We start from the raw sequence: 14634 nt of genomic DNA, 5'->3' as shown, positions 1-14634 counted from the left end.
AGTAGTAGGATTGTTAACAGAGCGACGGCGTGCTGCTGGGGAGTTTGTAGCGCCGTTTCTTCTTTCACAGCAAAAGCACTTAGGAAGTAGAAAAGGGTGGGTGAAACAGGGTGCTGATGTATTTTGACCTTCATAAAGTGCTAGATCCTAAAAGCCCAATCCCAACCCAATTAAAAAAAAATATCTCTTAGAGCTATTTTTAACCGCGGTTAATAAGGTATAAATTACAGGTGACACCGCGGGGCTTAGCTAGTATTTAGTTAATTTAATTAACTATTAACAGATTGAAGTACCTTAATCAGTCCACTTGACTTCATGATAATAAATAATTAATAATGACTGCCCCAATAGATGATTGGCATAGATCAAAACGTTTTAATTAGATACAGAATGTTATACCCAAGTAATAGGTAGCTACGATAACTCAATTCTGTCCACATAATTATTAAAATAAATAAACATGTCACTCCTTTCATCACCATCATCATCATCATCATCATCAGCCTTTGTTTATGTCTTTCTCTTCTTTGTTTCCTTTCCTTCGCATCCATTCTATTCCTGCTACTGTCATAAATGTTCTTACTCTCTTGGGGGTACTCTTTTGGGGATAACTCTTTTGTGGGTTCGGTATGACCTTGCTTCCTGACATCTACTTATTATAATAATGAGCTTTACTTCAGACATTGTCCATAGATTGCAAGAGGGTTGTATGAGCACACCAATTTAAAAAGTTTATATCATATTTGACTGTTTTTCAGCAATGACTTTTAGGATGCTTTTGCTGCTCCCTCGCACTCTGTTTAACAGCGATGAGGACCGCTTGCGTATGATGGCGTGGAAGCCATCAACAATAGCCTCCGCAAACATGCTAGATGCACTACAAAAACTTATGCTGAAGGCAATGAAGATATTTCAGTATTCCACGAACAATAAATCTTCTGGCCAACTTTCAGATGCAATGTCTATCTCAACATATATTCATAAAGATCTTTACTCAACTAAAAACTCAATAAGTCTACCTTCTTTTACTTCACCCTTAAAACGTCAACCATCAAAACAATCTGACAACCAGTTACCATCAACCAAACAACGTTTAAAAATAGCAACAAAATGAAACTATATGAAGAAAATTCGTGCAAAAAGACTGATATACCACTTACAAGATTATTAAGAAATCTATTAAGACGAATTATAATATGTATAAGAGCCGTATGTTGTTTCCCGATCGACAAAATAGTGCCAGCGGAGAGCCTTAGAGGTAACAGAATGAGTCTAAGACCTGGAGTGTCGCAGACTGTTGGCATCTTGCAAGAGAGGAAGGAGGCAACTGACTCGAAGACTCAGCTCAGACCGAGGTCAAGAGTAAGCATAAACGAATACGTTAAGGTCCGAAAAGAAGTTTCGGCCCGGAGTATGAAGAGAAAACGATCGAAGTGCTGCTTCTTTAGAGGGAGAAGCAAAAAGAAAATGGACTTAGATTCCGAATGTTTCGTGGGTAAGTCTACGTCGAGAAAGTCAGCGAAAAAGAGCAGGGGATCCCTCAAGGGTGCAGATTCAGTTAAAAGTAGGAAAGATTCGCGGCATGAGAACTTGTGGGGTTGGGTCAAAACGATTACGAAGATAAAGGAAATACAGAGAGAAAGCAAGCAGGAAGAAAATCTGCCAAGCACTTACCCCATTGACAACGAATGGGCTGGTGATGGGATAACATTACCCCAATATTCGAAACGACCTGTCTCACACTTGAGAGCGCTAGGTTTGAAAAATAATTACAGTGATTCCTATATAGAATTTATTAAAAGACCGAAGATACTGCAGTCCGATCTAATTCGTTTGCAGTAGCTTGTAGCATCTGTACTGGTTGTCCAATAAAAACAAAAAAGATTTTGGGGTTTTATTTCTATTGGCTATTATACTGGTCACTGACTTAACGGTGGTGATCAACGCGGGTCATCAACGCGCATGATTTTACTCACAGTATAGACAAGAGTATCACCATTATGGCGTGATGTATTGTCGTGGAGGGGTGGCGGTTTTATCCCAAGGCAGGCAATTTCTCAATGAGACTTTTTCAAAGTTATAATCTAATATATAAAATTCCCGTGTCACGATGTTAGTTACCGTAGTCCTCCGAAACGGCTTAACCGATTTTTAGCAAATGTTATACGCGTATTCAGTTGGTCTGAGAATCGACTAACATCTATTTTTCATAACCCTAAGTGTTAAGGGTTGCTCACACAAAAAAATTGTTTTATTTTTTGGACGAAAATTTTTATTTTTTTATAATGTGGCATTAAAAAATACAAACAACTAGAAATAATTTATTAGGCAAAACAACGTTTGCTGCGTAACAGTAATAACAGCCTTTTCATTTCGCACTGATGGGAGCAGTCGTCTTCCCGTATAGGGAAGGTTTGAGCATTGATCACCACGCTAGCTCACTGCGGGCGATTTCAGATTCCTATATTTGGAATCCAGATTTCCTCACGATGTTTTCCTGCACCGTTTGTCAGCAGAGTCTTAGAATAATTAAGAAAGTAGATACAAATTTGGAAAAGTCACATTGATACTACCTACTTTAAGTGCGTTGGGATCGAACCTGCTTCTCGTGCATATAAGTCTATGCATTATAATCGCCACGCCAACTTTATATGTACCTTTTTATTCTTCTTAGATACCACTGAAAAACGGTGAATGAAACCATCTTTAAGCAACCAAATGCTTGTCATACGCAGGTATCAAACCCGTGACACGTCGCTCTCAATGGGTTTGGTTTGGTGACCTAAGCCATTTTGGCTACGTATGTAGGTGAATGAAACACGAAATTTCTTTTTTTTTTATTTGGGTTTTGCAAATTAAACATTAAAGCTCTTGGGTGGGTTTCACTTACCATTATTTAAATATATTACAATAGATTTTATTACAAAGGCAACATTTATATAATTTAACAGTCCAGGAATATTTAGTATATATTTTTATTAGTTATATATTTCATATTGAAGGCGGAAGAATCGTATTTACATAGATTTAACCCCAAAAACCAATATAAAAATTACAAACTCAACAATTTTACTATTTTTATAAATAAAATATACAACATAATTATATTAACAAGACTTAAAAAATCTTGTATTATTGTAAACAATTAAAATTTAATAACAATTTAAAACTTTTCAAAGTCTTATGACCGAAATATCACAGAAAATCTAAATACAAATAGATATTTTCAACACTGACTAGTTAAAATGAACTTTATTCTCATAAGAATAGGATTAATTTAACCTTATTGTCCAATAATTTTATATATTATTTAAAAACTACCTCCTAGAGATCAAAATATGTACATTTTTTAAAGGATTTGAAAATAAAAATTGAGCATTCAGTCGTTTTGTCTAAAATAATTAATAGATTCAAACCCTCATCAGTCCAATGATAAATATTTTCGTTTTTGATAATGCAATAAGGGATAAAAATAGAAGTAAAATACTAGGATAGATAGAAAAAAAAATCAAGTCCCATTCTCCTCTCTATCCCAATTCAGTTCAAAAACAGCATTGGGATGGGAAAATGGGTCTAGTAGGGAATGAGGAGGAGAAAGGCGTCGATATGGCGGAGTGAGGCGGAATATGGAGGAATAAGGCGGAAAAGGAAAAAAGGAGTTGATTCGAGGTAGAAATATATGTGGCAGTGGTAATTATTATTTCGATATGCACGGTACATATATAACAACAATATTCAAGTATATTTAAACTAGCTAAACATCGATAAAAGCACATTAAAATCTTACAGCACTATTCTATATATTTTCAGACTATATTCATATAATTTGCACCAAAAGTACATAGGTACAGTCAAATCGATTTTCTCGATAAAAAGTCGCAACATCGCGTATAACGCGGCAAGTTTGTCTATAATGAGTTCAAATGGGGTAAATAGAGATGGGTTTTATCGATACATTATATAATTTGTTAATAAAACTCTATTGTTTAAATAAATTATTAAATAAACAATTTAGATTTATTAACAAACAAATTGATGGTATTAGATGTTTTTGAGTCTTTCAACTTACCCCAGTTTTCTCTTACCCCATTTGACAAAAAAATTAATTTTCCATTAAGCCTGATATCAGTACTTATGAAATCTTTCGATTTTTTTTACCCCACACCAGGATTTTCTTGCTTTTAAGGTGTGTTTTTTCAACATTGTACTAGGTGTTGAAATGTAGCAAAAGATAATTATTGTCGTCGAAATTGAGAGGCGTATGCCCAGCAGTGGGTTGATATAAGCCGATTTATAATCGAAATGTATAAAGTTGGGAGAGGCCTTTTGCCTAACAGTTCATTGATCAGACGTTTATGATCAAAAAGTAGATAGTCATCATCAAAGTTTGGTCATGTCTTTGCCCAAAAGTGGGCTAATATAGGCAGTCTGGATGTAAAAGCCGATTTATTAGATATAGGAACATGCATAGTCATTTTACGAGTAAATATGGCAACACGGCCCCAAAATTCAGTAAAAGTGGCAACACGGCCCTAAAACGGGATATAACTCTGGCAACACTGCCGAAAAAGTTCATGCACTTGGGCAACTTACAGTTTTAATATTACTATAATCAATAATCTTTTGACCTCATGGTCATATAGGGGACACATATATATTTTTTTAGATTTTATGTTTTTTTACTTTTTTTGCATTTTTTATTTTTTGATACTTTTTTTTTACGTTTTATGTTTTTTTTTTAAGATCCAATATATCACTCTAAACACATAACATCAATATATTAATATATTTTAGAATTTAGTCGAATATATTCATCATATGAAAGTTTAACAGACGCCAATAAAATCTACCCTCTCTTTCCGGCACTATACATCTCTTTCCCACACTACTCAGTCTCAAAAACTTGCGCAATTTCCTAGAAAATATGTTACACACATAGAACAATCAGACTTTTAAAACTTAGAGTAGATAGACAGTCATAAGCCCTAAACGGCTTTTAAATACTTATACTATACAATTTGAGACCTGGGATTTTCCAAAAAACAGACAAACAGAACGACATGCCTTTCGGAAGCACCAAAAAATCCCAGATCGAACCACTAGAGTAGTTAAGCTCAAAAAATTGACACAAAATGTTTGTACAATTTACACGGGCTCCATTAGACACTCTGGGCACTGGGGGATTATTGTCACAATAGGTTCATCGTTTCGGCAAAATGACACACGGTCTGCCCCTACCTCGAAGGTGACACGGCGGACGTCGTCCTGGTCACGTGACCAATAACATCCCTCCCCCGGACACCGGGTGGCCGTATTTCATTGTTCCATCTTCAGAGCCAGTTGCTCGCAGCAGGTGATGCAGAAATATGGCAACTTCAAGATACTTGGCAGTACACGCAGGAAGAGGCCAGGCTTGCAGACTGTGACTAAGAATTGGACTAGATAGTATGTCTTTATGTCTAGATTGCAAGAGAAATGTTCGATCAGTTGGAATATTTTGAGAAAGAGTAACGCGATGAGCAGACCCAGAGGTATCGAGCGAGGTTTAGTGAAATAACGGTATCTGGAATAGAAAATTGTTAATTAAGAATTATTAATAAAAATAAGTTTGAACCCCAGAGAGGACAAAAACGACTCCTCAAAAACTACTGCACGAATTTGGACGCAATTATGTAGACAGATAGTTTATGACCTGGATTTGTTTTTACTCCCGCCTATGGAATTTAATCCTTGTGTCGCGGTTTCATTATCATTCAAATCACATGCATAAAGACACCCAGACTCAGGACAAGCATTCATGGATCACACAAATGCTTGTCCTATGTGAGGATCGAACCCGCGACACGTCGGCGTCGCGCTCAGTGGGTTTGGCTTGGCGACCTCAACCACTGACCTATCCGTGCAGTCATACATATTATGTTCCCGTAGGGTGGTTTTTGATCTGTAACGCGCAGAGTCGCTGGCAAAAGCTAGTATTTCCCAAGACCTTACCTGATGACTGCAGGAGACACGAACAGCGCCCACCCCAGCATGTAGGCTGTTGATGTCATGATGGAGAACAGCGGGATGGAGGTCCGCGTGATATTAGCGGGGTTGTCACAGTAACGGTAGGCCTGGAATAGAAAGTCGTATTCATTCAAATAATGCATTTTGACAACCTGATTTAAAGTTAGACAAATGGTTTAAAATATGACCTAGAAACCGATCGTATTTTGGGTGGAATCGTGAAATGACTTCTTCCGCTTTGGGTTCAGCGAAAGAAGTCATTTGTTAAAGATGATTTGATTTATGTTAAAGAACGAAACGCCTGCAAACTGCCGAAACAGTTTAGCGATTGTTAATTATAGAAACTTAATTGCTGAATTGAATAATAACTAAATAAAAAGGAAATAATGAACTTATGCTGACTAAAACCCACCCTTTTTTTAACGCCGCGATAATGTAAGCTACTCGAAATACGAATTATGCGCAGACGAAGTCGCCACCAGCTAGTCATTCCTAATCTCTAAATATATAAAAATGTCGTGTTACGGTACAAAACTGAACTCCTCCGAAACGGTTCGACAGATTATCATATTTTTTTTTGCGCATATTAGTTAGGTCTTAGAAAACGCTAGCTAAGCTAGCTAATATGGGATAGCTTATATCTTTTTAGAAATAACTACTTTAAGGTTAAGTACTGTCCGTACTTAGCCTTAACCAACATCACATACATTGTTCTGAACCCAAAGTAAGTTGTTACAGCACTTGTGTTATGGAATTCAGATACAACAAAGGTACCACAAACACCCAGACCCGAGACAATGTAGAAATGTGAATTTTTACATTGATCCGACCGGGGATCGAACCCGGGGCTTCAGAGCTAGCGACACCTTGAAACCGGTGCGTACGCCACTCAGAGGTCTTATTATAATCGATTATATTTGAGTATCTACTGAATATGAGTTAGGGCGAACACGACAGTTGACTTTAACTTCAGTTGTAAAAATATGAACAAATATACGTGAATAAATCCACTATATTTAAAACAATCCAAGTTTCATTTATGAGATAAGGCTCTGATCGTACACTTACCAGCTTTATGGACCAAGACGGTTGCCACCCGATCGACTTGTAGCAATAGTACGTGAAAACGGCAATCAAAGTCATGCCTATAGTTGACAGGACGTACCAAACCCGGACAACGACGGTATCCTTATTGGACACGGCTCCATATTGCCAGATATATGGATCGATGATGTAGACGCATAACACCGGGACTAAAATTGCCCCTGAAAAGAATATGGGGTAAGTTTTTATCATGTGCAGTAATTATGGGATATAAGATAATTTATTTTTAACCGACTTAAAAATTATGGAGGTTTTCAATTCTTTTCTTGTTATTGAATGTTTGTGATATTAGAACTTTGGTCAGGATGAACAAATTTTTCTCATTCTTTTATAATTTAACATGAAACAGCTGTCATTTGGTCACATAAAAATTTAATCAAGAATATCTCAGTAGTTTTTATTTCAAGTCCTTCGTAAATCTTTTGGTCTGTTGATAACATTTTTTATTTACATTAATGATTAAATAAATTTACTTTCTAAATAGGAGACATAAGATGGGGGCCAGAAGGGACGGAAGAGTTATCTCTATTCCGGTAATTTAAGTAAACTTTAAATCTCTCTCTCTCCTCGCTGGATATTTTTGGATTATTTTTTATTATTATTTTTGAGTATACTCATAAATAATGTTGTTTTCTATTAACAAAATAGTTTCCGAAATCCGTTCCTTAGATTCTAAAGTACCCCCTACAGTGTCACCCTACTAATATTAGAATAGCAAAAGTTTGTAATTATGTAATGATGTTTGTTGCTCAATCACGCAAAAACCACTGAACGGATTTAGACGAAATTTGGTACACAGATAGTTTATAACCTAGATTAAGACATAGAATTAGTTCGTTTAGTATTCTTAGTTTTTAGTTAGCTTAGTTTCCATCCCGATTTTACGTGCCTGTGTGATTTTCAATTTATAGCTGTCGGGCAAGAGGGCAACAAGTAGTGAAAGTAGATAAAAGCCACTTACCGATCATTGCACCGATTAGACACTGGTGAGGAAAGTGCACGGCCGTGTACAGTTGTGCAATCATCACAATCAAAGCGTTGTAGAAACAAAAAGGAAACATGATCCAAGATGACCAATTTATCTTACACTGACTGAAAAGCAAAAAAGATGATTATTTTAAGGTCTAGAAAACTGGTCATGTTTCTTAAAAAAAAGCGACTCCCGGCATAAGGAACTTTAATCTTTGTGTCGCGGGGGTTTTCACAAACATACAATTCACATGCACAAGGACACCCAGACTCAGAACGAGCATTCGTGGATCACACAAATGCTTGTCCTACGCGGGGATCTCGCGACACTTCGCGCAGAGTGGATTTGGCGTGATGACCTCAACCACTCGGCTATCCGTGCAGTTGCAACTGCCTATCATATCACAGATGGACAGACAACAAAATCTACCTATAAGGTAAACGTTTCTATTCTTCACGTACGTACAGAAACATAAAAAAAAAATATAATTTGAAACACATGTTACCATTCGTCTAAATAGCTAGTCATCCACATACAAAACAGGATTGAGATGATGACGGCTGAAGTCATATGTTCAGAGGGATTCCCCGACCCAATCTCACAAGTTTGACTGGTTTGCTTCAATATTGGGCGCTGGTCGTGCAGGTAGTACGAGGTCTCTTGTACCCACCAATAGGGACGGTCTGATAGTGATAACCTGGACAGATTTTTAGGGTCAATTAGCAAATTAAATCGAAAATTGCTGCCAATTATTATTATTATTATTTTTTTGCTTGTCACCTTAAAACGTCGGACTGAATGATTTTGTTGATCCTTTTTTAATTTAACGTGAAATAGCCATTATTTGGTCTACTAATATACATATATTATGGTAATAAATCTTCCTTTAATAAATATCTCTTTATGTCAGTGACCATATAAAATCTGAATGCTTTCTGCAATGTTTGCTTTCTTAGTTTAAATATTTTTCCTGCCATTACGAATAGGGTAATTATTGCCAATTTCAAGAGCGCATTAAATGGCGCCCAACATGGGGCATTCAAATTTTTTCACAGATGCACAACTACTGTTTGCTCGCAATCGACGCGCTATTTAGAAAACATTGATAATATAAACTTTAATTTATTAAAAATTAGCCCGAAAATTTGCTGTATTACACAACCCAACTGTAATAAGTTACCAATACATGACGCCGTCCAAAAAAACGAATTCAATTAAGTAACTATGAAATTATTATTAATCCCTACATTTTCAATTACCATTTGATCATGGAGGTCAGCCATCCGCTGAAAGCCATACATAGCAGGAGCTGTGCCGCGAATACGGAGTCTATGACGGCCACGAAAGGGAAATAGAACATCAGCAGGTGCTGGGGGTTCGATGCTTCGTTGATAGCGTAGATGATGTTCTCGTTGAACCCTCTGGGGAAAAAATATATTTTTATAATACCTATCGTGAGAATGACTCGGGATCGTAAGTCGAACGCGAGTCATCAGTTCGACTCGCGATCCTGCCGCGTCAGCCTATGATTAAAAACTCCGGTTGGATCCGAAACTATTCGGGCACTCCCGATAAATACGCGTGAGTTAACCGTTACATCATTTAATAAACAATGTATTAGTGGTCATAGCTTATCTGAAACGCAAACAACTTTTTGTTGAAAAGTTAATTAAAATCTTATTGGAGGCGCGGGGTGACGCTTCTTGAACGTCGGCATCAAGTACAATGATTGGCCACCACGCGCGGGAAGCGTAAGCAACTACTCAAATATCGCTTACACGTTCCGCGGCGGGGATTTCAAATTTAGGTAATTAAATGCCCTCTACATCGTGTTTTTTTTTGTCGATTTCCCTTTTTTTTCAACGAGTCCTATACTAAGGAATTTGATTCTTATGGAAGGTTTTACAGACATTCAAGTCACATGCACGAAGACACACGGACTCAGGACAAGCATTTTTGGATCAGACATTATGATTGTACTCACTGATCGAACCGCCAGACCTCGCGCGCTTTGAGTTTGAAGTGGTGACCTTAACCTCTCGGTTACCCGCGGAACATACTTAAAAGATGCAACGGTTAATTCATGAGTATTTATCGGGATTGCCCTTAACCATGAGATAAGGGCGGGGTCGCGAGTTTTAGACTATTTTTTAAGCTAGGATTAAAATATGAACCCATCATCATCACGGATAGCCAGGTGGTTAAGGTCATCACGCCAAACCCACAGTGCGCTTCGTGTTGCGAATTCGATTCCCGCGTAGAACTAGCATTGGTGTGGAATGCTTTTTCTGAATCTGGGTGTCTTTGTGCACGTGATTTGTATGTTTGTGAAACCTCCCGCGACACAAGTAATAAATAATTTACTGCGGAAGTCGTTTCTTTAAAACAGAAACAGGACCATTTCTTCCCGCAAGTTTGAATCGCGACCCCGCCGCAACAAAAAATATATCATGTGTGAAAATTTTAACTGCCTAGCTATCACGGTTCACAAGATACAGTCATTTTCTATTGCTGTGGATATTTCCTGGTTATTCGCGGCCTCGGGGGAGGGAACGGGTAGTGTCAGACTCTTACTGACTAAACCTGAACCGCCGTGCTACGTCGCACGGCGGTTCAGGTTCGTACACAACGAACAGACGGACAGATGCCTTAGTAATAGACTTCCGGTTTTAACCTTTACAAAATAAACGGAGAAGCAAAAAGCTTAAATACCTATTCGCGGCATCGTTACTATAAATGCTTTACATGTTATAAGTAATTTACATCTAAAGAAAAATAATTTACGAATTTTCTTTTGATACAAAATGAAAGCACACGTGAAATGTAAAATCTTTATTACGTAACATGCCAATTCAATATTTTCCTAGAATCCAGATGAGTTTTCAATTAATAAACTTTCGACCTGAATTCGTGAAACTAGAACAAGCTGGGATGCTGCGCAGTGTGCCTCCGGGGTAAGAACGCGCAGGGGACATAGGTCACGGGTCAGAGGTGAAAGCCCTGAGGTCATACGGTTCGCGGCGTGCTTTGGTTGCGCGGGGGTAAGTGCGCGCGGAGTAAGTGGCGCGGGGGGTAAAGTGGGATTACATCGATTGGATCTGGTTGCATCAAGCCCCCTTCGGCTTCAACCCCGCCCGGGCTTCAACTCGAAATAGCACAGATAGTTATTACAAAAAAATTTTTGGTATTTTAGTTTCGATATTTTTTTAATTTGGAGCTCAGATGACTGATTTTATGTTATTTGATAGAGAAAGAATGCGTAAAATAAGGACAAATAAGTGTTTTTCTTCTAGCCCCCTAGCAAACCCATCTGTATCACGTACACGTAATACTTGTACCTACTTACAATACTACAACTTAGAGAAAGTTGTGACCAAATACTTTTACCCAGCGGGGATCGAACCTGTATTACGTCGCTCTTATTGTTAATTGCCGTGGCGACCTGCCATTCTATAATCTGCACAGTCAAAGTATTAGATAAAACTAAATAATACCAGCCTATGACCAGCAGACCCAAAGATAATAGAAGCAATGACATATTTACAAAAAAAAACTGTTAAAAACCGTTGCAATAAATTTTTACTGTGCTTCATTCAAAAAAGCATTAGCGCAAAGGCATCATAATTATATATAGGCAAATATACAATAGCTGTGCTGCGGTTTCTCTCGCATTTTCATATTTAATACATAATGATCAACAGCCATTGCATAAGCATCGGTTAAAAGCAGGGACCGGCCGGATACTCATTGAAAGGGTTTTTGAAGGGGTTTTTTTAAGCGCTTCAAGAAAAAACCCTATGACATATGTTACACCTTCGAACGGATTACTGGAACCCTGTTCCGAACAGGTTACCCTTTCACTACCCTGTAACACTGTAACAGGGTAACCCACTCCAACCTAAGACAGTGTAATATGCACTCTTTATTATAGACATTAGTTTGAAAATAGTATAACCACGAGCGCACGTGACATCTTACCGCCCAGCGGCGCCATTGTTGCATTTACCGAGCAACTTGTAGACATGGAATAAAAATCATTGTGGATATGATCTTACAGTTTAATTTTGCTTGTCGCACATTTCAAACGTTGTGATATATATTTTTCGTGTCTATACTTGTAGACCAGGGTCGATAATTTTTAAAACCAAAAAAAATAATAGTAGGATGAAACCCATTAGAAAAGGAGGGGAATATTATAAAAATGAAAGGAAAAATAATTTACGGGCGATCAGAGGTCGGGAAGGGGGTGGGAGTGACGTTTGAAGAGTAAAAAACGGATTTTCTCGATTTCCGGCAAAACTAAAATTCGTATCGAAAAAAGTCAAATGGCAAAGTTGTAGGAAATAAAAAGATCTAAAACTTTTGTGTTTACATTTTTTTCACATAACCTCAAAATTTATGTGAAAAATCCAAAAAACCAAGATTGTGGTTTTTTATTTTTATCTTTTACAAAAATTTATTTTTGTAACGAAATTTGGTGAAAACTTACTTTTTTGTGTCCCAAATACGCTGTAATTTATTTGATTAAAAATATTTATTTTTTCACCTTATTCTGAATTAATATAAAAAAACACTCTAATTTTCAATCGAAAATTCACCCGTCAAATCTTCTCAGAAAATGAAAAAAAACTTGTATTCGATTTTTTTTTAAATTATTATAAATAATTTCATCTAAAAAATTTGATCTCATTTTGTGTTCAATAGACCAATAATCGAGGAAGGTTTAAGGCTAGGTATAGTAGGTATATAAAATTACGCTGCAACTAATAGGAGCGAAGATTTAATGGAAAATGTGGCAAATACGGGGAAAAATATTAATCTTCGAGGGCATTCGTTCAAATATTCCTAACTTATATCTTCTAACCACGCGGACGAAGTCGCGGGCAACAGCTAGTTACCTATATGGCTGGTTTTCTTATCATGCTGACATGACGCGACGTTTCGCGCGTAGGTAGTTTGTCCGAGAGGCGCGAGTCGCAGCGCGTCGCCTCGACGATAGAAGAAAATCAGTTGTAGTCTTAGTAAAGCAATGAGGGGCCGCTAGGGTGCAAGTATGCAGCTCAAGTTTAATGGGTAATTCAGGGTAACACGAATAAAAGCCTTTCGTGAAGGTAACCACTTCAAAGGGTTAAGTTATTGAAGGGGTTAACCCCTTCACGTGGTTACCATAATGAAGGTGTTAACCATTTCGCTGGGTTTCGAGGATGTAACTCGAACAAAAGGTAACACTGCGATATGAGTTACCCCGTGTACGGGTTACCCTGTCAAACGGCTTAACTCTAAAGTGGGGTTGTCCGGTCCCTGGTTAAAAGGGAGCTATATAGGAATGTTAATTTTTCTTCATATACTTGAAATAAATGATTAAAATATTACTCTGATAGTAGATCCGAGTGACATTTGTAACATATTAAATGTTTGGTTTTCTGTTCTTTAAAAGTTTGTCACCTATGCTTGATGACTGTGAACACAGGTAAACATCAATGTGTTTGGATCAGTGTTGGGATCAATGATCCTAATAATAACATTTGATAAACTGAGTGAGGTGAGAAATAAACAGATGGACAGGAGTACAGAACCACTCCCGGTTTGGTCCGACCTGTGTAGTCCTGAAGCTTTCCGGATCCTTCCAGAAAGATTTTCTTTGACATTCATACGTTTTAAGTAATAAACAACGTAATTTTAAGCTTATTTTTACCCAAAAGCTAAACTTGTGAAGTAGAGTAAATTGAATTTATTAACTTGGTTTTTTACTTGAAATAAATCGTATTTACGTTTGAGAGACATTTTTTCCAACAAGATCGGTATAAGAGACACTCATAAACTATTTTAGGTTATCGGACAAAGGACACAGGGAAAAGTTTAAGGAGAAAATTGAATAATAACGAAATATTTAGACGTTGTTTCGCTCAAAAATTACCCCAGAAGTACAACATAGTTTTTACTCTCTACTGTCGTAACTTAGAATATAATCACCGGAAAATGATTCAATATACCTTTTTCACGGACATTAATATAGAAAAGTGGGTAAATAATGCTTTAAAACTTACCTAGCTTGTAATACACTGATAATTGAAACGCCGAAGGCGTTTACTCGGTCCATCACAGACATTTTGATAAATTAATATAAATGGCGCTTGTTACATTATTTAAAAGAACTAGATTTTATTATTTAACAATTTTTTTATCACTTTATGCAAAATTAGCTACACGAAGAATTTTGTCAGCAAATACGTCAATGTCACAGGACGGACAAGACCACAGTGTCCACAGTAGATTCAGAATTCAGCTGCCAAGTTGAACTGTGAACGAATGAAAATCAATAAAGACCGGGACGGTACCAGAATGCTCAAAACTCTATATAAGTTTACGATAACAAATCTTCAGCAATAAAATGTATGAACTGAAATTAAATAATTATATAAAAATTGTGCGAGTAAGTTCACCGTAAAGAAATATAAAAATTAATTAAGAGCTAAGAAAGCTACAGCGACACCTAGCGACAGTTTTTGTATTACGTTTACAGCGTCATCTAGTAACGAGTTGCTACAACATTT

General features: G+C 37.1%; 1 protein-coding gene across 1 annotated transcript; it reads right to left on the bottom strand.

Annotated features, from left to right (window-relative positions):
* Nucleotides 1–3463: 3463 nt before the first annotated feature.
* On the bottom strand, nt 3464–14466 carry LOC113504230 (glucose-6-phosphatase-like). Its single transcript, XM_026886406.1, has 7 exons — nt 14128–14466; nt 9340–9501; nt 8586–8777; nt 8072–8202; nt 7075–7271; nt 5992–6113; nt 3464–5563 (listed from the first exon to the last, which is right to left on the bottom strand). The coding sequence occupies exons 1-7, from the start codon at nt 14187–14189 to the stop codon at nt 5317–5319; spliced, it is 1113 nt and encodes a 370-aa protein (XP_026742207.1). The 5' UTR covers nt 14190–14466; the 3' UTR covers nt 3464–5316.
* Between the last annotated feature and the right edge of the window lie 168 nt (nt 14467–14634).

Source organism: Trichoplusia ni, chromosome 21 (assembly GCF_003590095.1).
Source record: "Trichoplusia ni isolate ovarian cell line Hi5 chromosome 21, tn1, whole genome shotgun sequence".
In the NCBI taxonomy this organism is placed as follows: Eukaryota; Metazoa; Arthropoda; class Insecta; order Lepidoptera; family Noctuidae; genus Trichoplusia; species Trichoplusia ni.
This window is presented reverse-complemented; position numbering and strand designations above follow the sequence as displayed.